Source organism: Carica papaya, chromosome 1 (genome assembly GCF_054855325.1).
Source record: "Carica papaya isolate Zhongbai chromosome 1, ASM5485532v1, whole genome shotgun sequence".
Lineage (NCBI taxonomy): Eukaryota > Viridiplantae > Streptophyta > Magnoliopsida > Brassicales > Caricaceae > Carica > Carica papaya.
Window position 1 is genome coordinate 10,424,602 of NC_142309.1, and position 25,305 is coordinate 10,449,906.

General features: G+C 32.3%; 3 protein-coding genes across 4 annotated transcripts; 1 reads left to right on the top strand and 2 right to left on the bottom strand.

The window, feature by feature from the left end:
- Window positions 1–2,937: 2,937 nt before the first annotated feature.
- LOC110809401 (ATP-dependent RNA helicase) lies at window positions 2,938–4,324 on the bottom strand. Its single transcript, XM_022035221.2, has 2 exons — window positions 3,903–4,324; window positions 2,938–3,392 (listed from the first exon to the last, which is right to left on the bottom strand). Exons 1-2 carry the CDS (start codon window positions 4,191–4,193, stop codon window positions 3,063–3,065), a joined length of 621 nt encoding a protein of 206 aa, XP_021890913.1. The 5' UTR covers window positions 4,194–4,324; the 3' UTR covers window positions 2,938–3,062.
- Window positions 4,325–11,678: 7,354 nt separating this feature from the next.
- Window positions 11,679–16,796, top strand: GILP (GSH-induced LITAF domain protein). The gene is made up of 3 exons (XM_022035236.2): window positions 11,679–12,014; window positions 16,227–16,353; window positions 16,510–16,796. Exons 1-3 carry the CDS (start codon window positions 11,821–11,823, stop codon window positions 16,591–16,593), a joined length of 405 nt encoding a protein of 134 aa, XP_021890928.1. The 5' UTR covers window positions 11,679–11,820; the 3' UTR covers window positions 16,594–16,796.
- Window positions 16,797–18,985: 2,189 nt separating this feature from the next.
- Window positions 18,986–24,112, bottom strand: LOC110809415 (protein RER1B-like). 2 transcript variants are annotated; one of them, XM_022035237.2, is made up of 4 exons: window positions 23,957–24,112; window positions 22,958–23,329; window positions 19,510–19,690; window positions 18,986–19,334 (listed from the first exon to the last, which is right to left on the bottom strand). In XM_022035237.2, the coding sequence occupies exons 2-4, from the start codon at window positions 23,305–23,307 to the stop codon at window positions 19,284–19,286; spliced, it is 582 nt and encodes a 193-aa protein (XP_021890929.1). In that variant the 5' UTR covers window positions 23,308–23,329; window positions 23,957–24,112; the 3' UTR covers window positions 18,986–19,283. The 2 variants fall into 2 exon arrangements, with proteins under 2 accessions (XP_021890929.1, XP_021890930.1); XM_022035238.2 differs by lacking the exon at window positions 23,957–24,112 and adding an exon at window positions 23,502–23,816.
- Window positions 24,113–25,305: the final 1,193 nt, after the last annotated feature.

A 25,305-nucleotide genomic window follows, 5' to 3' on the forward strand; every position in this document is an offset into this window, starting at 1 on the left:
AATTTTTTAATAAATTTCAGTGTAAGTTTAAAAAACCTACTCCGAACTTAATCCTTTCTTGGAAAGTAAATTTGATAAGCCTCCTATAATGGTAACCAACCATAAAGCTTGGTCATTAAACCCTTGGATGTTGCTCCAATACCCTAGCACTTATTATTCAATGTAAGGGCATTTACTCAAGTTTTACCTATGAAAATTATAAGGTCATGTCATATAAAAATATGTTAATGTAAATGACAAATAAGACTCTTTAACCATTTATTTACATATACTTCACTTTCCCTTTTCAATAGAACTTATTGAGCTTCTATTTTTTCTTTTTTCTTTTTTCTTTTTTAATAAATTTGATCGTTAAAGTGTTACCATATGATGAAACTTTAAGGTCATCATTTTTCATATTAGTAGGTTTCAAGCACATAATCTATTTTGTTATTAACCCTAATTACTCAAGCTTGAAAGAAGATTCATGGGCTAACCAAGCTTAAGCTTATCTTTTAACCTTGGACCTAATCAAGCCTAGGTAAGACTCGTAGGATCAACCTAGAATAAGCTTAACACTTATCATGCTAGTTTTAACATAGTCAATCTATCAAAACTCATGGCACTAATCCAACCTAAGTTTAGCACTTATCAAGTCTAGTCTTAGTTAAGCTTATATATAGGACTCATGGGACTAACTTATCATGAGCCTAACACATTAAAAGCCTAACCCTATCCAAGTCTAAGTTAAGACTAAGCCAATTATTGACGAACTGCTTTAGCCCCTTCAAGCTTTTAGCATTATTTTTATCATGAATTACGTCTTTTTTAGCAAGTAATGAGAAATCATGGTATTAAGAGAAGTACAATACAACATATGAAGTGAATTTCTATACTATAAGAGGGAAGAACTAAACTCCCTATAAATTTATTCCTAATAATAGTATCATGATCTTTCTCAAATGGCAGAGGAAAAGGAATTGAAACATCAACTCTTTAGAATATCAACTACAACCTCTCATTATGCAATAATTATAACCCTCATTAAGAAACATTAGTTAGACTTTAATGCAAGGATGAACAACCAAATACAGGACGAATTCAATGAAGATCAGAGTAATTTAGACAAATAACTTCTCCTTTAGTTCATGAGATAGATACACTATGTCAATTTCTAAATATCTAAAAAGCACTAAGAAGGAGACTGAAGAAGTAGAGAGCAAATTTGTAAACTCTAATAAAACTCAAAACTAAAGTAACAACTAGCATGAATACCCATACTTAAAAATTAAACTTATCAAGAATGAAGCCTTATGGCTTCACCTTAACCATTATAATAATGAAGTTGAGTGTTGAAAGTCAAGAACTAAGCATCTCAATAATTTTTATAACTTCCTCTAACTTCTTCATGTTAGTCTCATCCTTCCACTGTTTCACACTCATGAAATTATAAGATTTCTCATTCTCTTTGCTCATTTTTTAAAAATCCTTTTTAGTTATTTCCATCTCTTTGTTGGTTTTTTCCTTCTATCTCATCATCTAAGATATCAAGATTGCATTATCATCTATAATTAAGGTCTTTTTAGTAAGTATGAAAGCTTTATAGCAAGTAACCTCCCAGTGAAGCTTGAGTGAGATGTGGGGACACAAGCTCTTATCACTTGCTAGCATTAGTGAAAAAATACATGTTTTTTTTCTCTATATCACGCACCTATAACCTCCCCAGTGAAGCTTGAGCGAGACGTGGACACAAGCTCACACCACTTACTAGCATTAATAAAAGAATACAGGTCTTTTTTAAAATGTAAACCTTATATTATTCTCTCATATTTGGTTAACTATCTTGATATGTGGTTTGAATATAAGAATACTAATAATGAATCTTTCTTTTAAGATCCATTATCTGATATATACTTGATTTTAAATAAAAAAACTATATATTGAAATTTTTTGATAGGTAAATGAATGGTTAATGAACTAATAAAAATTTATAAAAATATAATAACTTGCAAAGCATAATATCATAGTATCTAAATTGATATATAAATTCAAAGTCTAAAAGCCTAGGATGGAGGTTTGTTTTTCTTCAATGACACCAATTATGTCAATCCTACATCCATGGTGCGCAATCTATCTTGCATTAAAATTATCATCATCTCTAAACTTTCCTTTAACGTCCCCTCGAATGGCTTAACTCTTCAAAATTCAATTTTCACAATGATGTTCGCCAAATTTATCTAGGCCATCATGTTTCAAAAACTTGGTAACTTTACCAAAGGAGTACAAATGAGTAAGAAACTAAGATTCTACTCTTTCTCCCTTGCCATGTCCACCAACACCATACATGCTTTTTCTTGATGTTGATGTTTGTTGAAAAAAAAGCTAGAGCTTCGATTAAAAAAAAAAAGTTCAATTAGAAGAATATATATGCAAGGAAGTGAATGAAAGCTCGAGAAGAGGAGAAACTACTACCCAAAATAAAATAACCTGAAGAGACAAAAAGAGAGGGTTAATTGATTTGCTAAATTTTATTTGAATGAATTAGCGAGCTATCAAAAGTAATATATCAAACCCATTTGATTGGTATAATTATCATGTCATCATGTTTGTTAACATGGAAATTATGTGGAAGACACATGGCATATCCACTATGTTTAACATTATTTTGTTTACTGAAGGACTTCATTGGAAATAAGACTAGAGGTTGAGTTCTTTAATTTTAATATTTCAAAGATTAAGGACTAAGATAAAAATAAATAAATAAATACAAAGTTAGAGAATATAAATATATATATATAATTAAGGGGTATATTTTTTTAAGAAGATGAGCTACACGTCTCAATCATTACCAAATATTATTCTCTATTGTATCATTGACCTCGCTGCTGCTTCCTGCGACTAAAAATGGCGTCCAGAAAGAAAAAAAGAAAAAAGAAATTGAAGAGGAACAGAAGGAGGTAGTCAATATAATGATTCATTTGCCTCACATTTCATCATTCCACACTGAAATCTTTCAAAATCACGGAAAAGAAAATGGAAAAAACAAAAATCCAAATTTGAAGAAGAAGAAAACAAAAGATTAATTAGTTTTCAGATCGATCGAAATGGAGAAGCTGAGCATTACATTTAGGGCAATCTTCAACCTGTTTAGGAACCATGAAATACATGAGGCAGCCTTTGCAGCCAGCCACAACCAACACGCTGTCTTCTCTCTCGACTCGGTAATGCTGTTGTTGTTGCAGATGGTCTCTTGATGAACACGGTGAAGACTCTGAAGATGATTCTTCTGCGCTGTCATATGAACTATCATCCTCTGAATAGAAGAATTCTCCATTAAAAACGCCTCCATTTATTCTTGGATCTTCTTTAGCTTTCATCCCATTTCTCCAGTTTATGTAGTAAATTTCCCCTGTCTGCAAAAATCCATCAAACCAAAATTACTATGCATAACAGAAACAGAAAAGAAAAATCTTTCCTTTCTTATTTCTATGCCAATTACAAATATGGATTCTTTTTCTTTTTACCGTCTAAAACCTAGAAAGCTAATCACTTTGAAAGGGAAAAGGGGTAAGAAAGGAGATTAATCAAATGGGTCTATATATAATCAAAAAGGGAAAGAGAGAGGAATTTTTTTTCCTCAAAGTTGAATACCTTTTAGGGTTTTTTTTTTTTTTTCTTTGGGTTATGCGCAACTCTTAGCATGGCAAAAGGAGAGATGAACAGAAGAGACAAAGGGAAGCATTAAATAAAAGATCCCCTTAATATATTTTCACATAATAACAAAGAAAAGCACAAGATCTGCTATGTTTTTTTGCATTTATTACATCTGCAAACGATGAAAGGGACTAGAACAGCCAACAGCTTGTTTTCTCATTCACCAAACAGGAAAAAGAAAATATTAAAGAGAGAAAATAAATAAGAACCTTTAAATCTAGGCATTGCTCCCAATGATAAGGAAGAGAGAGATGAGAGTTAAGCTCCAAGGTGGTATCAGAGTTTCGATGGTGAAGAATTTGTTGTGTTGCGGCATCATCTGATGTTGACGACCTCCCTAATATCCCTCCACCACCGCCTGCAACTCCGCTACTTCGATCATCATCTTCTTCTTCTTCTTCTTCTTGCTCATCATTAGCGTTGTTGTTGGTATTGAGAGAAAAGTTCTGTAAAGACCTCTCTAAAGATGCAGTAATGGCCGCCATGTTGGGTGCTGTCATCACTTAAAAACCAACAGAATAAGTCAAGAAATGAGGAAGAGAGGAGAGAGAGAGGGAGAAAAGAGATCAGATGGGTGATTTTTGGGGAGAAGGGAGGAGGAGGAGGACGAGGAGGAGGAAGAGGAAGATGAAGAAGAAGATTATTAGTGGGTAGAAAGTGGAAAAATCACGCGCTTTAGATCTGCGACTGAGATTCGCAACGGAACCCTTGCGTGGGCCCAAAGCTGTCAGCGCCAGGGAACCACTGTGGGAGACATTTTATCTCGCACCCGTTTGTTGGACCCTCAGACCACACACGCAACCAAGGCGCGTGACGAAACTATTCTTCTTTTAGCGGAGTGATTTTATTTCGTTAAATTACAAAAAGGTACTTGTATTTGGATTTAATTACTAAAATGTCTATTATTTAAAAGACTTCTATTTTTAAACAAAACAAATATTTTTAATATAAAATTTGTGGATGAGTGGTTTAATTTTAGTCAAAATCTATATATAGATATATATTTAGATTAATTTTATATATAACTTAATAAAAGGGAAGACCAATATTAACCCAGATACATAAATTATATAATTTAATTGACTAAATTACAATAAAAGTAAGTGTAAAAATTTGAAAATATTATTGTATTTTTAATTTTAGCGAAATAATTTTAAAAAATAAAAATTATCGATGTTGTAAAAATAATAATAATAATAATAAAAAAGCGAATATATCAAAAAACGCAATTACCAAAAAGAATGCCGGAACTTTCTTTTAACTGTTTCTGGTTTTTTGAAAAAGTTGGTGGATTGGCGGGACGCTACCCACTTCTTTTCTCATCATCAAACAAATAAATAAATAAATAAAAATAGTGAATTTCCTTTATTACCCTTCATGTGGGTACCACGTGTCATAAATTGGTTTATTCTCCAATTTCCCACCCTAAATATTTTAAAATAACATAATTCCTTCCTTTATTTTTCTACCTTTATCAATTTTTAAAATAAAATTATGCATTTTAATTAATTTTGAAGTCAATGAAGTTATCAAGAACTCCATAAAATTAATTTTTTGAAATTTTGATCAATCACTTAATCTAGAGCCATTTATGAAGAAACCAGAATGAGTATAAACAGACTATAATAAAACGAGAAGTGGAATCAGAAAATACGTTCATTCTATAAAGAGAAAGTTTCACATTCTTGTTGTATCCATCACTAGGTTTGACAAGATTTTTCTTTTTTTTTGCCTTAAATAATCATCCTTTATTCTCATATGTTAAAAGAGTTTCTCATTTGCTCTTCACTCTATACCCTCCTTGACTGCCTATAAATAGAGTATTAAGATTTTTATTAATATTATTTTCAAACAAAAGAACTTTTAAAATTCGAGTTATAAATCTTGTTAAATTGTGTGAGATAATTCAAAAAGATTAGTCATTAATCTTTTGAATAAGTTTTTGCTTTTCAACACATCCTCAAAGAACTTCTAAAATCTAACCAAGAAGTAAGGAAAAAAAATAATTAGAAACCGAGATAATACATCCTAGTGAAACTCATAGCCAAGTATGTATTGTTAAAGTTTTAGTTTTTAATATTCCATCATTAATATTGAAACATGTCAATATGAATCTTTTAATATGTTAAAAAGGAAAATTATGTTAATATGATATTATATGTGTAACACCCCAACCCTTTTCTTTATTATTATTATTATTTTATTTTAATTTTTATAATTATTATATTGATATAATGATTTATTATGTAATAATATATGGTTTTAATTTAATCTTATTTATTTAAATAGAAATAATAATAATAATAATAATAATGGGTAAAAATTATTTAGGGATTTAATTGAAAACAATTTTGGAAAAAAAATGTGAAAATTTGGGTTATGGGGGTATTTTTGAAAAGAAAATTGAAAACCGGCAAAATGCAATTTAGAAAAATTACGCCACGTCAGCATCCCGGTCAGCAGTCCCGGCTAACCAGGACACGCCGCGTGGTAGAGACGCTAACGCGGGAGGCCACACGGAAAGGAGCCACGTGGGCTATCCGCGTGCGCGCGATCGAACGGCTGAGATCCGTTCCCTCGCGCACGGACAGCTCAGATAAAAAACGCACACGGACAGCCCATATTGCATGCGCACGGATGACTCAGATTGAATCGCGATGGACAGCTCATATTAAAAGCGGATGGTTATAAATAATCTCATCCGCACCAAAACCTTAACCCTAGTCGCTAGAGCCCCTCACCGGAGAAGACAGCCCAGCCGCCACCCGCCGCCACACCGGAGTAATTTTCGGCCGCCAAACAAAGTAAAAATTCTTCCATTGGCTCAAAATTCGATGCTAATCACACCTATAGTCAAATTAGAGCAAAAACACCAGCCAATTGGCCAGAAAACGCCACCAAAGTCCAGCGGTGCCGCCATGGGTTTTCTTAATTTTTACCTCCAATGAGGTCCTTCCTGATTCCCGTTCGATATAATTTTTTCACCATTGTGACTACCGTTCCCTCATCTACAGGTTGACCGGAGCAAAACACCAAATCGCGACTCGAGTCGGAGGAGCCGCCGCATCGGAGAGTCCCGCCGCCGGTAAGTTTTGGTTTTCGGTAGTTTTTCAGCCCACTGAGGGCCCTAGGGGTGTTTTCTCACAGGAACTAATACAAGTTTGGCTGAATTCGGCCGGAAACAGCCAACCCGAGGTAGATCGCCGGAGCACGGCAGAGCTGCTGTGCCGGAATTCTGAAATTGGCCGAGTAAGCCCTTGGTCTGATTTTTGAGTTGTTTGGGACATGTGTAGGTACCGTAAGTACGTTTCAATTCTCGAAAAAAAATTCAGGGAATCCAGAGACTGCCCGTAGGCATAGTGAAAATTCGATTTTTGACGTCGAATCAAGTAAGGACCTCTCACTCTATTTCCTATCACAGGATTAAAGTCTAATCAATGATAAAACTGTATCTGTATAAATTAAATAGATATGTATAATTTATTACGGTTGCTAATGGAGCCCGAACCGGACATATTTCTGTGTCAGTTCTTATTTGATTTATTTTATAGTTTAAATGCATTATAGTATCTGGTTTATTTATTCTATGGTTTTGAATGCATGAATCACTGTTTACTTCACTACTGCTTGATTTTGTGAATCTAAAATATGCTTGCCTTGTTGGATGCACGTTACTTGTTTAAGCATTCATCTTTGAATGAGTAACAGAGACTGAGAAAAAAATAGAAAAGGGGTGTGAATTGATAATTGGATAAGATGACAGTCACACTAGATATCCTGGGAGATGGTGGACGGACCGGGTCCATAGGGAACCCTACCGGGAACGTTGTCTCATACTAGACGGGGTATGGAGACTTTAAATATTTTGGCGCTCATACCGGATGGGGTATGGGGACGGCCCACTTCTCCCTCATACTGGACGAGGTATTGAGGTTTATTATTTGGCGCCCATAACGGACGGGGTATGGGGACGGCCCTGGAAATTAAGTTTGTTAAGAGAAGGGTTTACGTGTAGCGGGGACTCCTATGGATCCCCATGGATATTATTAGGCTGATAAAAAGGGGGCAACTGTTGTTTGATGATTGAAATATAAAAGTATGGCATGTACTATGTTACAGATTATGTATGAATTCATGATATCTATGATGTTGTTGTTTCCATGGGTTATTTTTATAAATTCCACTGAAGTAAGTGGACGGTAAATGGTTTGATTACTGATAAATAAATCTATTCAAAATTTGTGCTCCATTGGTTATTTTTAGTTTTTTTACCAATCTTTACTTTTGTGACGGTGATATAGTGTGATGTCTTTACTAGGGTAGTGTAGCTCATTCTTTACTTAACCATTTCAGATCAGGAAGACTTGGTTCCCAAGCTCGATCCGTAAGAAGACGGCGAGTAGATGCCGAGATGTTTATTAGTTTTCTTATAGTCTTTCATTTCTACTATTTCCTTTAGAGAACTTATTTTTTTAATATTGTTAGTACGTTTAAGTCATTGTATAAGGGATATTAATCAGAACCTTTTATTTCGCTTCCACACTCATATTATTTATATACATTTCCTTTTAAATTTTTCGGGGTCGTTACAATATGTCTAGGCACATTAATATAATATACCTAGAGTTTTTTAATTTTATATCAATTGAGTGATGTCATGAAATATTCGTACATTTATGTGAGATATGAAACATTTGTTAATCTCATTGCATATATCTTATGCTTTTTTACCACATATTCTTATAATGGTACCGAGTCACTTGTTTTTTGGAATCTAGATCATACATAGGGATAATATTTTATACCTTAACTTGATAAATGTGACTCGTCTAAATTCGACTTAGCACTATTTTTTTTTTGTCAAAGTACATATTTGGGTTAGGTTTAGTTCGAGTTGGTGGAAAAAGATGCATAAATTAAAGTCAGTTTCATATTTGATTTTCTAAAATGTGTTTTAATCTAACTTGCTCTCTCTCTCTCTCTCTCTATATATATATATATATTTCAGTTCTTTATTATTATAAATATAGGGCTATATTCTAGGACAAACCAAGACGATGAGTGAATTGGGTTCTGAAAATTTCAATTTTTCAAGTAATTACGTAACTTTCTTTCTATAACATTTATCCTAAAGTAAAAGAAATTGTTATGTAAATATTTTTACTAATTAATACACATGAAATGCATGAATAATAGTACAATCACGTTCTTAAAGATAATAACAATGATATGAATGAATAATAATAAAAAACATAGCTCTGTGAACAAATTCTCAAATATATATGTAGAATATAAACTAGAACGAAATATTAAGCAATATTGAGCAACGTATAAATAATAGGTTTAAATAGAGAAGAGAAGAGACTGCAAACTCAGTTAATAGATGTTCAATGCACCACTTGTGCTAATGTTCTCATTCACAAGTCAAAAACTTGAAATTTCACTACTTTTGTCGACCTCCTACATTACGCTAGTTGTTGTTGATATCTAACTCATTAAATATTTATATATCTTCAGCATAAGAATTTTCTAAAGTTTCTTCAAACCTTTCCTACAATAAAGTAGTTGCTCTTAGTGTCTAGGTCACCATACACTTGTATATCCTCAACACAAGAACTTTTTAAAATTTTTTTCAAATCTTTCTTACAACACACTAGTTATTCTAGGTGTTTACTTCACCATAAACTTGTGATTCTCAACATAAGAATTCTCTAAACTTTTTTCTCAAATATTTTTTATTATATTAAAAAATATATAGCAGAATATTACAACTTTATTCTCTCATGTAGTTGATTTACAAGTAAAAAACATACTTAGGACTCAATGGATGATCAATAGAATAAAACAATTTTCTTTTTTATTTTCAAAATTAATTTTTATGAAGGTTATAAAATTTATAAGAATGAAATATTCAAATGCATAGAAGCAAAAGATAATCACTTCAGGCTTTTTAGAAATTAAATCTATCATTTAGAAGATTAAAATTACATAATTTAAGAATGTAAGATTTTCTTGTATAGTCTGATCCTACATATAATATTTACTTTAAGAATCAATATATTTTAGTTTATGTGCAATCTTTGATTAGATTCATGAGAATAACACCTTCTAAAGTATCCAACATCAATAAAAGTTGTCTCATATAAAACAATATGATTTATGACATAGATTTACGAAAATTATATTCTTTGACACATCCAATGTTAATAAAGGTCATCATCTATCTTAAATTGGGTGTTCTATAACGTGATTTATGGAAACATATATTAAGACACGTCAAACATTGAAGTCTCATTTATGTGTCAACTAGGAAGTGATTCATTGAATTATATCTCATTACACACCCGTCACTTAAGGCAATATTTTATTTGTTTAAATATGTATTTCTATAAATCAACTTAATTAACACACCAATTATTATTATTATTATTTTTTAATATTTTACTTTGAAATTCCTTCCACATAAGATTTTCATTTTAACACATAGGCAAAATAAATTAACAAAAAATATTTTTAATAAATTTTTTTCTTTGAAAAATAATGATAAAGTATTTTCAAAAAAGGTAGAAGAACTTTTATTAGTGAAAAAATTAAAAGGTGAGTAATCAAATATGAGTTATCTAATTTATATAGAAATTAAATAAATTTAAAATAAAATTTACTCTTGATCTACAATTTGTTTCTCATCATGTTGATGTTCTTACGGTCTTTCATAAGTTATTCTGCTTTCTTGAGTCAAACAATGCTTTTTAGTTTAAGATTTTAATTGGTATTATTAGCACACAAAAAATAAGTTTAAGTCATTTATCCGGATCAATTATCCAAGTACAACAACCTTACCCCTTTTTTTTATGAATGACAAAACTAAATTTTTAAAACACATATACTTAGTAGAAAGCATTCAAGATGTATCTCCCTTTCACTAAGTACTTCATATTTATTTTGTTTCAATACACAAAATAAGCAATATTACACTTTATTCTTAAATGTTAATTAAATATGAAATTTTGCAATGAAACTTGATTAATTTGACAGTTTGGACTTAATTTGATACAATTTTTTTTTTTTTTTTTTAAAGTGTGGATCTGAACTGAGTTGAGTTCGAGTTGGTAGAAAAGATGTGTGATCAGTCTGATTTTAATTTTAGTTTAAACACTCATTTGAGTTTGATCTACTAGCGTATATATATATATATATATTTAATTATTATTATTATAATAAATATATTTATATTTATATTAAATTTTTTTCTTAATATAATATTATTAAATTTATATTAATATAGTAAAAAATTATGTGAGACTTGAGTTGAATAATTCATAAATCTAACATGGTTGAAAATAATTAAAAAAAATTAGAACATGCCTTGAATTTGGGACATATTTAAGCTTACTCTTTATAGTTTTGAGTTGGATTCGAGTCTAGTAAGATCGTCGTAACGAGCTATGTTATTGTTCTTAATATCAATGATAGTATAATTTTGTAATTTGTTATCTTTTAATGTATGTAACATTATTTATTTATTTTTATAAAAAATACTTTTTTCGGACTTGTAATAATTAATATATATATTATATAATACTATTTAATAATAAAATTTTCAATAATTAAAAAAGATAGATTGGATTGTTATATTATCGATCACTAGTTATGTGTATAAATGATCAATACAATTATATTAACTAATAGTTAGAATATACCCTTGGGATGATCATACCTTTATGTATGTTTGACATATGGTATGAGTTTATTCGTAACATATTATAAAGAATATACACTATGCCTACCGGCTACCGGCTACCGGCATGTGTTAGAAAAAAAAAAAGAAGGAAATTACTGTGTCTTCGTGTTACAGGCTACCGGCTACCGGCAACACCAACTCCATCTTCGTCGTTCCGACTGCGTACAGATGAAGAAAATCCAAATCCAATTTTCTTCTTCATTTCCTTTTATTCTTAACTCGTTTTATTAATTTCTTTTCCTATTATACTTAATTTTACGCGCATACACCTCCTTCAAAACTCACCACATCGTCGCCCTTTTCATCCCCTCATCTTCTGTCCAAGCAATCTACACGCGGTTGCATCTCAGAATCCGTGCTCGAACTCAACTGGAGAGACGTCAACGATGTCTAAACCGGGACAAACAGTGATCGGAGTTCCCTACTATGTCGGCCAGAATCCATATCAAGCCGGAATGATCCCACCCAACGCCATCTATGGCGATCCCATGACCATTCCTATCCAACAAACGATCTTTCGCGACACTCCTGCTCCCTTTTCCTGCCCTTACTGCGGTAACTCCGGTCTTACCACTGTCAGGTATTTTCAATCATTCAAGTCTTGGATTTCTATTCGCTTTGTATGTGATTTTCATGCTGTTAGGTTATGTTGCTGATGATTGTGATATTCTTGATTATGATGATTCATATCTGGGTTATTCGGATTATACGTTTGGATGGCCGAATTTTCTAGTTTGATTCAGCGCTTAAACTCGGTTAATGGTTTTTAATTTGTTCTTTAAAGTTTATTCGTTAGCGAATTATAAGGTATTATCATTATTATTATTGTTATTATTATTATTTGTTGTTTGGATAAGAGTTGACATGTGACAACTGTATGCACTACTACTATTAAACTGATAACCAAGTGAGCATTTGCATATGTTTGCTTTTGTTCATTGGTTTTTGGAATATATTCTTTTCCTTCGCCAAGGAATCGAATAATTAGTCATGTCTTTAGATTGCATTTTTCCAGAATATAAATTGGAATACAATTGAAATAAAATTTTGAATGGAAATTAGTAGTCTAAATCCGGGTGAGGATTTCGATTGTTTTCTGGGAGGATTATGTTCATTATCTTCAGAAATGAAGCTAGAAACTCTGTTCCTGTAGAATTTAATACCAAAATGGGGTTGGATTAATTGATGACAATAATAATCACAAGGTTATAACAAAGACAATCACAAGAATGTTATGCACTCATGTCAATGAGAGTATCGTAAGCCATAAGCCATTTTGTTTAACAATGATGAACAGCCCACATATTTATAGGGTGTCTACTAATATGACTAGAATGCTAAAATAAGAAAATAATAATAAAATAAGTTACTAATTAAATAAAAAAGAAAACCATAGAAAATATAATAACTATAACACTCTTGCTAACATATAATAGTTACAGTAATAATCCTATATTAGTGAAAATGACTGATGGTTCAGCATCATTTTCACCTACCCAAAAGAATCTTACTTTGACCAGGAATCACAAATAATAGTCATCAAGTAAATGTGGATCCGTAAGGAATTTCTTTTCAAGTGCCAATGATCTTTCCACTTCAAAAGGAGTATATGGAGGCCTTGTCGGTAGAATAATGTATTCATTAACCAAAATATCTCCAACAGTGCCTGTTGACAGTAATAGGTACCTTAGAGCATTGAAGCCAAGTATTTTCCAAGTCATTGATAGAAAATCAGTAGGCCCAAAGCTGCCTCTGATTAGGACACTAATCTGAAATAGTGAGGACTGTACTAATATTCACATGATTGGGTAATCAAGTAATAGGTCCAAGACTTTCTTTAAATGAAAGAAGAGTCAACGGCTTGAGGATGTCAAATCTAACTAGGAGAAGATAACACTTATATTACTGTAAATCATGAAACTTACACTAGGATAGTGAGAAAGATGTCAGAACATTGCCGATGAGCCTTGGCCCAAAGGGAACCAGAAAGGGCATTTTCTCCCAAATAAATTGACCTGTAACGATCGGTTGTCGAAAATCTGCCAATTCCTTTCTATCCAGATAGTCCAGAGACTAGCAAACAGAGTTCCTGCCACAGTTGTCTGGCCTTTGTCTTGACCCCGGAATCACCAATATCGTTGTTGATGAAACAATCCAAAAAAAGGGCGGGGTAACACATACTAGGATAAAAGTGTCAATGAGCTTGATCTGTAGCTTCGACATCATTTCTCAATGTAAAAAGAGACGAGTATGTGCTTTCCCTTCCTTGTGGCACATAATATACATGTAAGGGGACAAAGCTCGGTTAGGCCTACGAATTTATAGCTGGTGTTTAGCGTGTTTAAAATTGCAGTCCACACGAAAACCTTCATTTTGAGGGAACCTTGACTTGCTAGAAAGTCTTGGTAAAAGTGCTTTGGTAAAAATCAGGGGTCTCTATTATATGACTATAAAAAAGTGCTCTGTTATCTGCATCATAGTTTTTTTAGTTAATTAAATATATTCTCAACTAAAATTTTTGGGTAGAAGTCTGTTTCTGTTTGGAGCAGTTGGTAATTCATTTTCAAGATAAAAGCAGATATCATTTAAACATAAAATTTGTGATTCCGTTCTACCTTTTAAAAGTAGTACTATAATTAAGCGAAGAATAAGCTAAAAATCGAAATGAGAATTGAACTGCAAAATTCTTGATTATGTAAAAAACGCCTGGTGCCTTAGCACCTAAGGATTCCATTTTAAACCGTGCATCATAAATGTTGATTGTGGAAGCATTGAAATGCCTAAGTGAAGTTCCCACATTTGCTTTCATTTGTTAGTGGTTCTAACTGGTTTCGACCTTAGTACCTATGTTTCATTGTGCCTATATATTTACTCTATGCATTGGGGAAGTTTTCTATGTCATTATAGTTATTCTAGGTTGCTCAATCCCATTCCCCAATATGCATTGGAATTTTCAAACTTGCTCATGGTATAATCCATTTTGGTTCTCGGATGGGATCCTTAAAATTAGGAAATCAGATTTAAGGAGAATTAGGATAGAGTGGGATTTCAGAGATTGGGAGAGAAAATAGGATGGAGATACTGAAAAATTTATTTCTTTACAAACTTCATTCAAAATTGAGGTAGTTTAAGTACTTCAAAAAAAATGAGATGGTTTAAGAGTCAGATCTCAAAGTAAGGAGTAGTAGCCAATAAACAATATGTTCTCCGTTGGAACTTATACATTAATTATTTTCTAAGAAAGAACTTGTAATATATTATTTCTTTGTTATCCCAGAAATTATAATATAATTTTCCAAAATGCCATTTGGTAGTTTGTCTTACCTTTTAGTTCAAAACTAAAGCTTGTATTGGTATTTCATTCTTGCCATGGAAAGGCTTCAATCCTAGATCTCTTCAGATAGAAAGTGAAGAACTAATAGAGCATAAACATGTTACTGAACTTAATGTAATAAGTTGTTAAATAGAACTTGGAATCGAAGTAGCTCACCAACTGTCTCCCCTCGAGACCTAAATTTAATTTGATTTCTATTGTATCTTGTACCCATAACCTATATTAAAATCCATATTGACCTGGTTTCAAGTAACTACAGTGCCAAAATTTCATGGGATGTAATTGAGAACTTACATGAGGAGAATTATATTATTCGCACTGATACCTAACGTTGCCTACAATGATCGCTCTAGCAGGTTGAAGTAATGAGAAAGCCAAAATTCTTGTAGTCCATTGTCATTGTAAACTACTCCTGTGCTTGTGGTTCTCTGTCTTCTCTTCAGATATCGGTTAATAATTTTTCCTGCGTGAAAGAATTATGATTTTTTTCTAGGAACACATGCTTGTTCAGATAATACTTGTGAAACTTGAAGGTGGTGGCATCTTTTCAGTCTGTAGTCAATACTTAAAAGCTATTTTGCTCCGGCTCTTTCATTTTTAGTGTCATGCCAGTGTCGGATACAGCACAATGCTGATGTGTGTATCAGATTTGTATCCGAGACCTGAATTGCTTTTTGTTCAACTCTATTTTATCCTCATTCGACGTATTCATTTTAATTATTTGATATATAGAACTTAGTTATAATTTATATCTTTGATGCATCATTAAACTGACGCAACTCGTAAGTTTAATTTAACAGTAATGTGTTTGTATTCGCATTTATCAAGCAAGGACTTACAAAAGCACCTAACTTGAATTGGACAAGAAATGAACTTAGTATCGGAATGTTATTTGATTCAAACTTTATGTCATGTGTATTACAGTTTCATAAGTATGTCATAGAATTGAGTTTTGAATCAAATTCATCGTCCATGTAGGATAAAGGTTATATCGTATATGATGATATGAAGACAATGATTAAGACTCCCAGTTTAGCCTGTTTAAGAGTTGAAAAATAACACAAAAATGAATTCAGTTCCTTAATATCTAAATTTTGAACATAAGCTTAGGAAGGACTTTCCATATATTCAAGTTGAAGTATGTGTGGATTTCAAAATGAATTTTACAAATTTCTAGATTTGTTCCGAGATAGTCTTAGGGCACAGAAATAGCGGTGCTCAACTTTTTTTTTTTTTTTTTTGAGTTCTCAAAATCATTTTATTCTTTTTCCCTGGATAATGACTTTTGATGAGTAACCCAGATCAAGGCAAGTATAGCTGCTGTTGTTGGATGTATGATGCCTATGATGCTTGGGATATGCTTTCTTTGCCCTTCAATGGACTGTATAGCTTTTTTTTGAGTTCTCAAAATCATTTTCTTCTTTTTCACTGGATAATGACTTCTGATGAGTAACCCAGATCAAAGCCAAGTATAGCTGCTGTTGTTGGATGTATGATGCCTATGATGCTTGGGATATGCTTTCTTTGCCCTTCAATGGACTGTCTTTGGCACAAGTATCATTATTGCCCAAGCTGCGCACAAAAGGTGAGTACTTCTGTGTGTTTTGTAAATGTATACATGTTAACTATACCATCCTATTCCAGCCTATTCATTTTGGACCTTTCCGAGGTAGCTAAAGGGTTTAGTTGTTTGTCTTCCTTATCGTGGAAGTCTAATTGTGGTATGCTGGTTTTGATTCAGGTTGCTGATTTTGAGAAATCTGATCCATGTCTAGTAGTAGATCCTCCCCAGTGGTCTCAGAAGAGCTTTGCCGTGCCTGCATAAGTAGTGTTATTTGCATTGTACAGATGCTCTTTTTCTATACCTTGTGTATGGAAACTATTTTGCATTTATAGATTTATAAAGATGGATTTCAATAAGGTTAAAATTACAATTTGATGCTTTCCATAGCTTGTATTCGGGAACTACTTACATTTATTGATCTATAAATATGGATTTCGGGAAAATAAAATTACAATTTGGCCCTAGTGGTTGGTTTAGTATGATTTCAATTCACAATCAATGGTTTGGTTTGTGGCATTGCAGTACCCTTAAAATTGGACATTAATCAGTTGAATTAACCCCAGATTAGTTTTTAGTTAGAACATGCAGGTTAGTTTTTAGTTTGATAATTCATTTATTCAAAGAAAAAAATAAAAATTTAGTCTTAAATTTGTGTTAAAGAATGAAATTTAAGTGAAAGCTGTTCTTGGTATTTTTACTTATACCAGCCTGCTCAATTGGAGAAAGAAAAAGAACAGTTAGTGGAGCATAAGGTGAAGGTTAGAGAAGCTTGCATCATAAATTTTCTGAATGTAAATATTTTCAAATAAACTTGGTCTTTTTTTACTATATTATTTCATTTCTATTTTGTTTTTAATTAAAAACATAATTTATATTATTGAACGATTATTCACCACATTTAGCAAAATTAATCCCAAAAAATTTAGAAATTAAATCGCACAAAAATTATTAAAAATTGAAACAAATTTGTTAATACAAAATAGCAGAATAAACTTGTTCTTACTTGTTAGGAAAATCATTAATGTTGAAATTAACTAAGAAATCAAAATTGGGTTCAGCTACTAATCATTCCAATGTTTCATCAAAATTTGGTTCAAATGATTTTAGCATCACCAGCTAGAAATCAAAAAGCTTCTATTGTTACTTTTAAAATCTGTAAGCTTACATTTGCTACTAGGCAGTTTCCTTCTCATTTGCTTTCTTTATCATTGCTTCCTACATTGGTCCTCAATAAACCTCCAAAAAATAAAAAAAGAAATTAAATTCATTTTAAAATTACATGTACATATGCATTATACAAAATTCTCTTTGTGTAACTGATAAAACCAGAAGTATCCCTCTTTCAGAGAGAAATAAAGAGAGTTATTATTAACATTTCATTCGGTAGTAACGAGAAATTGAAAACTAAATAGTAATGGTTCTAAAGATTCTCCCAAAAAAAAAATAAAAAAAAATTTCTCTGTGTGTTACCTATAATATTCGAAAGTATCGACATAATTTTATAATCTTTTGTAAAAGCTGATGAACACATTTCATCGCTGGATTAAGAAACTGTTAGTTTGTTGTATCGATAAGAGCAGCACTTGATTTTGGTGCTGGTGCTGGTGCTGGTGTTGGTGTTGGTGTTGGTGTTGGTGTAGGGACTGGGGCTGCCGCCACCTCCTCCATGGCCCTCCTAAAATATACTGTTTTTCTAATATGCTTCTCTACATATCCCATTATTCTCCTTGCATTTACTATGCTGCTTTTCTCCCCTGTAAAATTAAAGTTTTTGGAAAAAAAAATCTCAATGATTAATCGAAAAGAAAACAGATTAATTTTCATTTCATCTCTTAAAGTCTTACCATTTACCTCCAAGCTAGGATTGGACTCTGACCAGAGAAGAAGTGTAGGGGTGATGACGGTGAGGATAGCCCAAAAGAAAAATATCATAACAAAGACTCTGCCTCTCATTTGCTTGGAAGAAAATCTGAAAGTTCCACAAAATGCTTTTGGGGAATTTAGATGGCTGGAGAAAGAAGCAAACGGGGATTAGAGATAAACCCTGAGAGATTCAACGGCTTAGCTGGCCATGTTTAAGGGCATTTTCATTATCAAAAATAAAAAACAAACAAGCCAAATTCCCAATTGGGATTATTTTTTACTTATCTAAACCAAGTCAAGAATCAAAAACAAACGTTGGAGAATTTTGTTTTCAGTTGTTGGTGAGTTGTTGTACTGGGTAGGTGTATGATTAGATAGATACATCTGGCATCTCATATCCAAGTCAATTGCCTATGTTTGATATAGGCTGCAGCAGGCCATCAATGATATTTCTAATTCCATTTTCAGTTTAAAACTGCAGCAAGGCAAAATTAATATATACTTAATGGAGTTAAAAGACTTTATCTGCAGCCTTTGTCATCCACTGATCCAACGGCCAAGCAGGACAGTTCCCACAGTTTCTCAAACTCTACTGTGACATCATCCCACCCTTCTCAGAATCTTCTTCACTCAGGAAAAATTAAAAAAAAAAAAAAGTAATAGGAGATATTGTATGCTAAGTGGTAAGCAACTCACTATCAAGAGCATTTAAAAAGAAAAAAAAATGTGGCACTCCGATAAAGCAGATCCCAGGAGTGATTGGGTAGGTAGAAAGATGTGAGTCCGACCAGAAACTGATAGTAGGACTAAAAATTATTAGGAAGAGATTGCTCCTTTAATTCAGACACATTAACAGCTCAAAACACAAGTTACAGGAATTGTAAAGGCAACAGACCTGTAACAATGCAAATTCACACAGTTAAAACAGTTTTTAACGAAACTAAGACAGAATGGTATCTCCAACATATGTGAATTCTGCACTTGTGTGTTGCATATAACGTGTCTTCCACATGAAGAAATTTTGAGCAGAAGGGTTGGAACCATGATTTGTCCACCCACCTCTTCCTGGAGAGGGATGTGAACCACCTTCAGTCTCTGGAGCCACTGGTACTGGTGGCAGGTCTCTTCCCCGTGTACTTCTGTCAACATAAAAAGAGGGAAATACATTTCAAAGACCAAAACTAAAAAAGATGGAAGGTCCTTGAGCTACTTATTGCTTAGAGACACACACATGCACGTATATGTGATTATGGATGATGTGTGTGTGTGTGTGTGTGTCTGTGATGGTACCAGAAAGGGTTTCTGGGTTCTCACCTGCTTTCCAATGCTGAGTGGAACATATTTGTACTTAATCATGTGCATAATTTGGCGCTTCATTGTGAGGACAAACAGAACAATCCAATAACACAGTAATATAGGCCAGAAAACAGGTACATCAAACACTGAAAAGAAGGTCATCAAGAATGCCACACAGAAAGCCTTGGTGATGGAGTACCTAAATCACAAATGGAATAAAACATAAATTCTTTAAGAACCAGCAAGAATCTGTTATAGAAATTAGCAAATGATTCATCCAACTGCTCATAGCTCTCAATGTATGGTATATTAAAATTCTTCCCAACATCATTCCTCATGGAATTTATAAGTCATGACATAACTAAGTTATTTTCAGTTTTCTACATCTTCTAGAGTGGATAATCAGATATTGGTTCAGTGATTGCACCAATGATGCAATCATCTTTTTCTCGACCAGAAATGAAAATCGTAATTGAAATTGCATTGGAAATAGTTATGACTGTTCAATTTCTGTCCAGTAATGATAAGGCACTGGACTCAGATTCTCCATTAGAGGTGGTAACAGATGGGGACAAAATAATATAGATGATTGACACCATTGAACAAGGAGGAAAAAGTTTTTGGTTTTTAAGAATTGCTATGGTACCATGAAGAATGAAAATTCTCTATTTTTATTGTCTTTGATAATAATGCAAGGATTATATTTATAATACAAAAGTAATCATATCTACACAAAAAAAAATCCTAATTAGTGAGAGGATTTTCCAAAACAAATAGCAAACCAAATCAAAGAGATTTGGTGAGAATTTTCCTAATTAATAAGAGGATTTCAAGAATGAATAGCAGACCAAATTAAAGAGATTTTTGTAAAAATCTTCCTAATAAGTGAAAGAATTTTTTAGAATAAATGGCAAACCAAACCAAAAAGATTTAGTCAACCTTGGTGCCATATCTTCTAATTAGGAAGCAAATATTTCTGATATAACAATATAACTATAATCACTCAATTTTCAACAGAAAAAATGAAAGGAGGGTAAGGTATTCTGGAGTAAGAAAAAAGAAAGAGGACAAAATGCAGTAAAACAAATATGTTTGAGTTAGTACAAAATCACGATACCTTCGAAAGGTCTCCTTAGAGTTTGAAATGACTCATTTATAGCCATATTCTTTCCTGGATCCAATTCCAAACCACTCTTTATCATTTATATCTATTATGTACAATCTTTTTGAAATATATATCTCTTCTGTATTATTATTTTTACTTCTTTTTCTTTATCAGATTTGTTATTTCAATTAAGCTATTCTATCCTTATAATTTTTGTGATTATTATTATTCTTTATTGTTTCCTTTAACAGGCTCTTTATTTTACTTTACTCCAACCACTAAATAGCATCTTAATTTTAGGATATAATTATCATTGTAATTTTTTTTTTTTGCAAATATATTGTTGTATGCCTTTTTCCTGCTCTAAACTATTTGATAAAGGTATAAAATAGAAAGATCAAGTCTAACAGACTTAACATAATTAAACCAAAACTCTAAGTAGGAGCCTGACCATAATATCCAGCACCTTCCTCAGTTCTTACAAACTGCCGACCTCATCATCGGGGATGATAGTTGGGTTCCTTCCAAAGGACTGAGTTGAACCCTCATCTTTTTGTCCCGGCTACTATCCAGATGGCAACTCTATCTTAATCCTCTGGATAGTGCTATGGCTTGTCTCCTAATTTCTTGGGCTTCAAGCCCAAAGGTATCCTTGTAGCATCACTTGGGTACATGCTACTTCCAACTAATCACAAGCAAACTTTTATTACGAATATCACAGTTGCTAAATTATCGTCATCAGTTTTGTTTTTGTTGACATACACCACCTTATGCCACAAAGTCTGTAATAGTTAATAGACATTGCACAGGCTTCATCAACATAGGTTGTAATGGCTTTTTCTCAAGCCAACAACAGAGGTTATCTCAAGCTGACCACAACAGCTTTGTTAACATGGTGTATTCATCTGACGGTATGAAATTATTGTTTTCACAGAAAGGGTTTGGTCCATGGGAGTACTTCTCAAGTTTCACTTCCCAAAATCAAACAAGTTTCTAGATAAAAACATAGGTGGTAATTGAAAATAAAATTATCATTTGGAACTGATATGAAAATATGGCATGAATTTGAAAAGAGCAAAAAAAATGTTGTATTCTTTATTTAGAAAATAATATGAAAATACTGCCTGAACTTGAAAAGAATTAAAAAAATGTTGTGGTTTTCCAGAAAACTGTTTTTATTTACAATTGATACCACCATAAACAAACTATAACGATTATTTTATGTTCAAATACATATGAATTTTAGAAATAAAAACTAGAAAACATTTCCATGCACCATATCAAGCCTAATGTTTCCAATGAATTAGAAAGACAACAACTGCTTTAGAATATACCCCTAAGTCAGATTATGAAGATCCCTCTACTTGGTAGTTATAAGAACCTCAAAAACTACTAATGGAGGTATTGATTTCAGAATGGTTCTATAACCTACAGTGAAAATTTCCACAAGAAGCCAACTAGGAGAGAAGATTATAATACAATTTCCCATTATAAAAAGCTAATCCTAACTCAATTTTCAATGAGATAAAAATTGTGGAGTAACTAGAGAACTTCTAACCAAGACATAGTCAGAGGTCAAGGACATACAACGTCTGTGTAGAATAAATAGTTAGCAAGCCTATATTTTTAATTTTGAGAAACACAGTTCAAGGTAACATATCTATCTACCAACTACATGAACAAAGAAATCACTGGATATTACATGATTGCCTTGTTCTATGAAAACCTAGCTGCAGCTTATTACCAAGACTGAGGCCCTCAGCACATCCATCAGACAGCAGTTCCTCAATGCAGCATTCACAAATTTTAATGAATAGTAAATAAATTTGTCTTAGTCATGATGATTCAATTCAAAATTTTATTTCATGAAATCCTTGTGGCTTGCTCTTTAATTTTTAAGTAGAGGCCCTCTTAACAGGAAGTTCATTAGTCCAGCAGCCAGCCTCAGTACTAAAAGTTCAAACAGACAAGGATTGTTAAGGAGCAAAGTAAATAAGGAGATGTTACAGATAGAAACCAGATTAGATATAATATCTAAGAATTAAAGCTTCTGCAATATCTAAATGGGAAACAGCCTTCTTTATAACAAGAAAACACGTATTATTCCGAGGGATAAAAAAATCAATAACTGGATTAAGCCGGTTAGATAATACTAAAACCGGTTCAAGCAGAAATAAGTTCCTCCTTTGGTTTTATAGCGTGACGATTACATCTGAACTCAACTAATTTTATAATCATTAAACAACTAGCCAGACAACTAAAAATAAACCATGAGAAGGGAACCTTCAATGCGATAAAAGAAGCAAAAATGACTGATAGAATTATATTAAAAAAAAAATGACTAATAGAAATTCATATTACCAGAATTTGAACTCAGGAAGTCTGCGAATGAACGGCTTAAACTCATCCGAGCCTTTAGTTGGCAATGAAGCCCCATCCAATAATTCAAGCTCTGGATCAACCTTTGGTGACAGAAACCCAATCAAGAGATTCAAGATGTAAATTCCTAGGCCATATGTCACAACATAGAACCCTTGAACGCAGTAAACCCGCAGCACATAAATTGCAGCAGCAGCAAGTGTCCCTAACCACCTCCTCATAGGGTGAGGGGTTGATCGATCCAAATAGTACTGGAATGTCCTGGAGCAATCATTTTTCCATTGGGCAAAAGGTGCCACTGTGGAGGTATCATCATCCCCTACTCCTGCCATTGGATATCAAAATTTATATTCCCTGCAAATCAAAAGGTACAAAACCCAACTCAATTACCAAAACAATCATGTTCAAACCAAAATCATGCAGATAAAACCATCATTAGGTCCAGTTAAGCGTGTGATTTTAAATCTTTCTTGAACCTTTGCTAGAGAATAAATTTTTCCAAAAAAAAGAAGACTAGAAAGAATACCGATAATTCAATCTCCCTGGACTGTTTCCTCCCTTTCCTAGCAACCAAAAAGAGAGAATATAGGGTATCCGTTTTTGCTAATTTCTTTTCGGGCGCAGAGAGTCCTTTCTCTCTTTCTTGGTCGTTTTCCCAGCAACCAAATAGAAATTTACCCAAAAAAAGCATAATTACCAATGTTTTACAACTCAAACAACACCGAGAAGACGAATAATTTACCCATCAAACATTTCTACGCCTCGGATAGAGACCATTCCAAGAAAAAAAAATCGACAAACATCTTCCAGACATGGATTGGACTAAAATAAAGCTTCAAAAAGATCAGATTTTAAAAAGAGGGTGAAATAACTGTTCTCAATTATAAGTTCTACACAGTGATTATACCAAAAAAGTAAAGTTTTATACAGCGATTAAGCGATGTGATAAAAGTAAATGAATGAATTCCTAAAGAAGCTTACCTTCAATGAACGAAGAGGTAAAAGGTGAAGACTGTAGATCCGAATCAGGTAGGAAAAGTTTAAGAGTAAATGGTGAAGACTGAAGATAACTAATTCCCTGTTTATCACGGGAGGTGGTTAGAAATCGGACCTTTTACGGGTACTGACCCGATCCGACTGTCATTTCCTTTTTGTCAATAACTAAACTGAAGGATAAGTATATTTATTTAAATTACTCTCTATAATATTTGTTTCTTCATTTCCGTATTTTGAAGACTACCCATAGAAGTTCCTCTTTTTTAGTATCATATGGTTTAATTTTTTACTTCTCATACATTGATGTAGGCTTTACATATAATAATAGAATATGATTTTTATTTTTAAAAATTAATTATTTTTTATTTTTTTCTTCTCTTTATTTAAAATTTTTATTGGTCCGACGTTTAGGATAATTTAAAAAAAAATAATATACTTTCCAACTTTCTCTCTTATATGATGCTTGAATTATGATAAACAAATTTACTTATATGATCGTCTTTATTCTTTAATGTGTATAAGATTCTTTGAATGTTACTAAATTCTATATTTATTAATTAAATTATCATAAATAATAATCATGATATGCACAAATTACGAGAATTGAAAGTGTTTGAGATTAGTTTTTTAAGTTTAAATATGTGATTGAGTAGAAGCGTGATATTGAATAATGATAAACAACAACTGAAGTAAAAAAAGAGCAGAGTGTAATTTTTTTTGTAGAGATTCAATCACTCTATTTATGCATCGGCTCTCATTTTGAAGTCAACTATTTAAGTTTCTGCTAAGTTTTTCAAAATATTATAACAAACTAGTTGTTCATGGTATATAACTCATTAATTACTTATGTTTTTTCGTATACTACAGTCTCTTTATCAATATGACCAACTCACTTATTACTCATGTTCCCTCGAATGGTACAACTTATTTATCAATGTGTCAACACCTTTAACTTGTATTCCACCAAACATTATGACTTCTATATCAAGATGTCAAACTCATCTTTTACCCATGTTTCATCAAATATTATAGATTATATATCAAGGTGTCAAGCTCATCTTTTACTTATGTTCGTTTGACATGAAACTTTTCAAATATTTTCACAAATCTTTCTTACAATATTTTAGAAAAGAAAGATGAAGAATTTATAAATTTATCTCTTAAAGAGTAGATTTACAAACGAAAAACTTATTTTGTGACTCAATAAAGGCTTAAGAGGATGATTTTTTTAAAAAAAAAATTTTATGTTTTTGTCCAAAGTTTTTTTACTTCGAAATCTGTTGAAGGTATATAGTTATATGTAGGAATGTCGAAATAATTATTTCGTAATTTAA

Bases quoted from the DNA above. Each gene is read 5' to 3' on its own strand.
- LOC110809401 (XM_022035221.2), bottom strand. From the start codon at position 4,193: ATGACAGCACCCAACATGGCGGCCATTACTGCATCTTTAGAGAGGTCT. The intron at 3,393-3,902 runs GTTCTTATTTAT...GGATTTTTGCAG, and splicing joins AGCAATGCCTAGATTTAAAG to ACAGGGGAAATTTACTACAT.
- LOC110809415 (XM_022035237.2), bottom strand. From the start codon at position 23,307: ATGGCAGGAGTAGGGGATGATGATACCTCCACAGTGGCACCTTTTGCC. The intron at 19,691-22,957 runs GTAATATGAATT...TTTGTGATTTAG, and splicing joins CTTCCTGAGTTCAAATTCTG to GTACTCCATCACCAAGGCTT. The intron at 19,335-19,509 runs GTGAGAACCCAG...TTATGTTGACAG, and splicing joins CACTCAGCATTGGAAAGCAG to AAGTACACGGGGAAGAGACC.
- GILP (XM_022035236.2), top strand. From the start codon at position 11,821: ATGTCTAAACCGGGACAAACAGTGATCGGAGTTCCCTACTATGTCGGC. The intron at 12,015-16,226 runs GTATTTTCAATC...TGAGTAACCCAG, and splicing joins TCCGGTCTTACCACTGTCAG to ATCAAAGCCAAGTATAGCTG. The intron at 16,354-16,509 runs GTGAGTACTTCT...GTTTTGATTCAG, and splicing joins GCCCAAGCTGCGCACAAAAG to GTTGCTGATTTTGAGAAATC.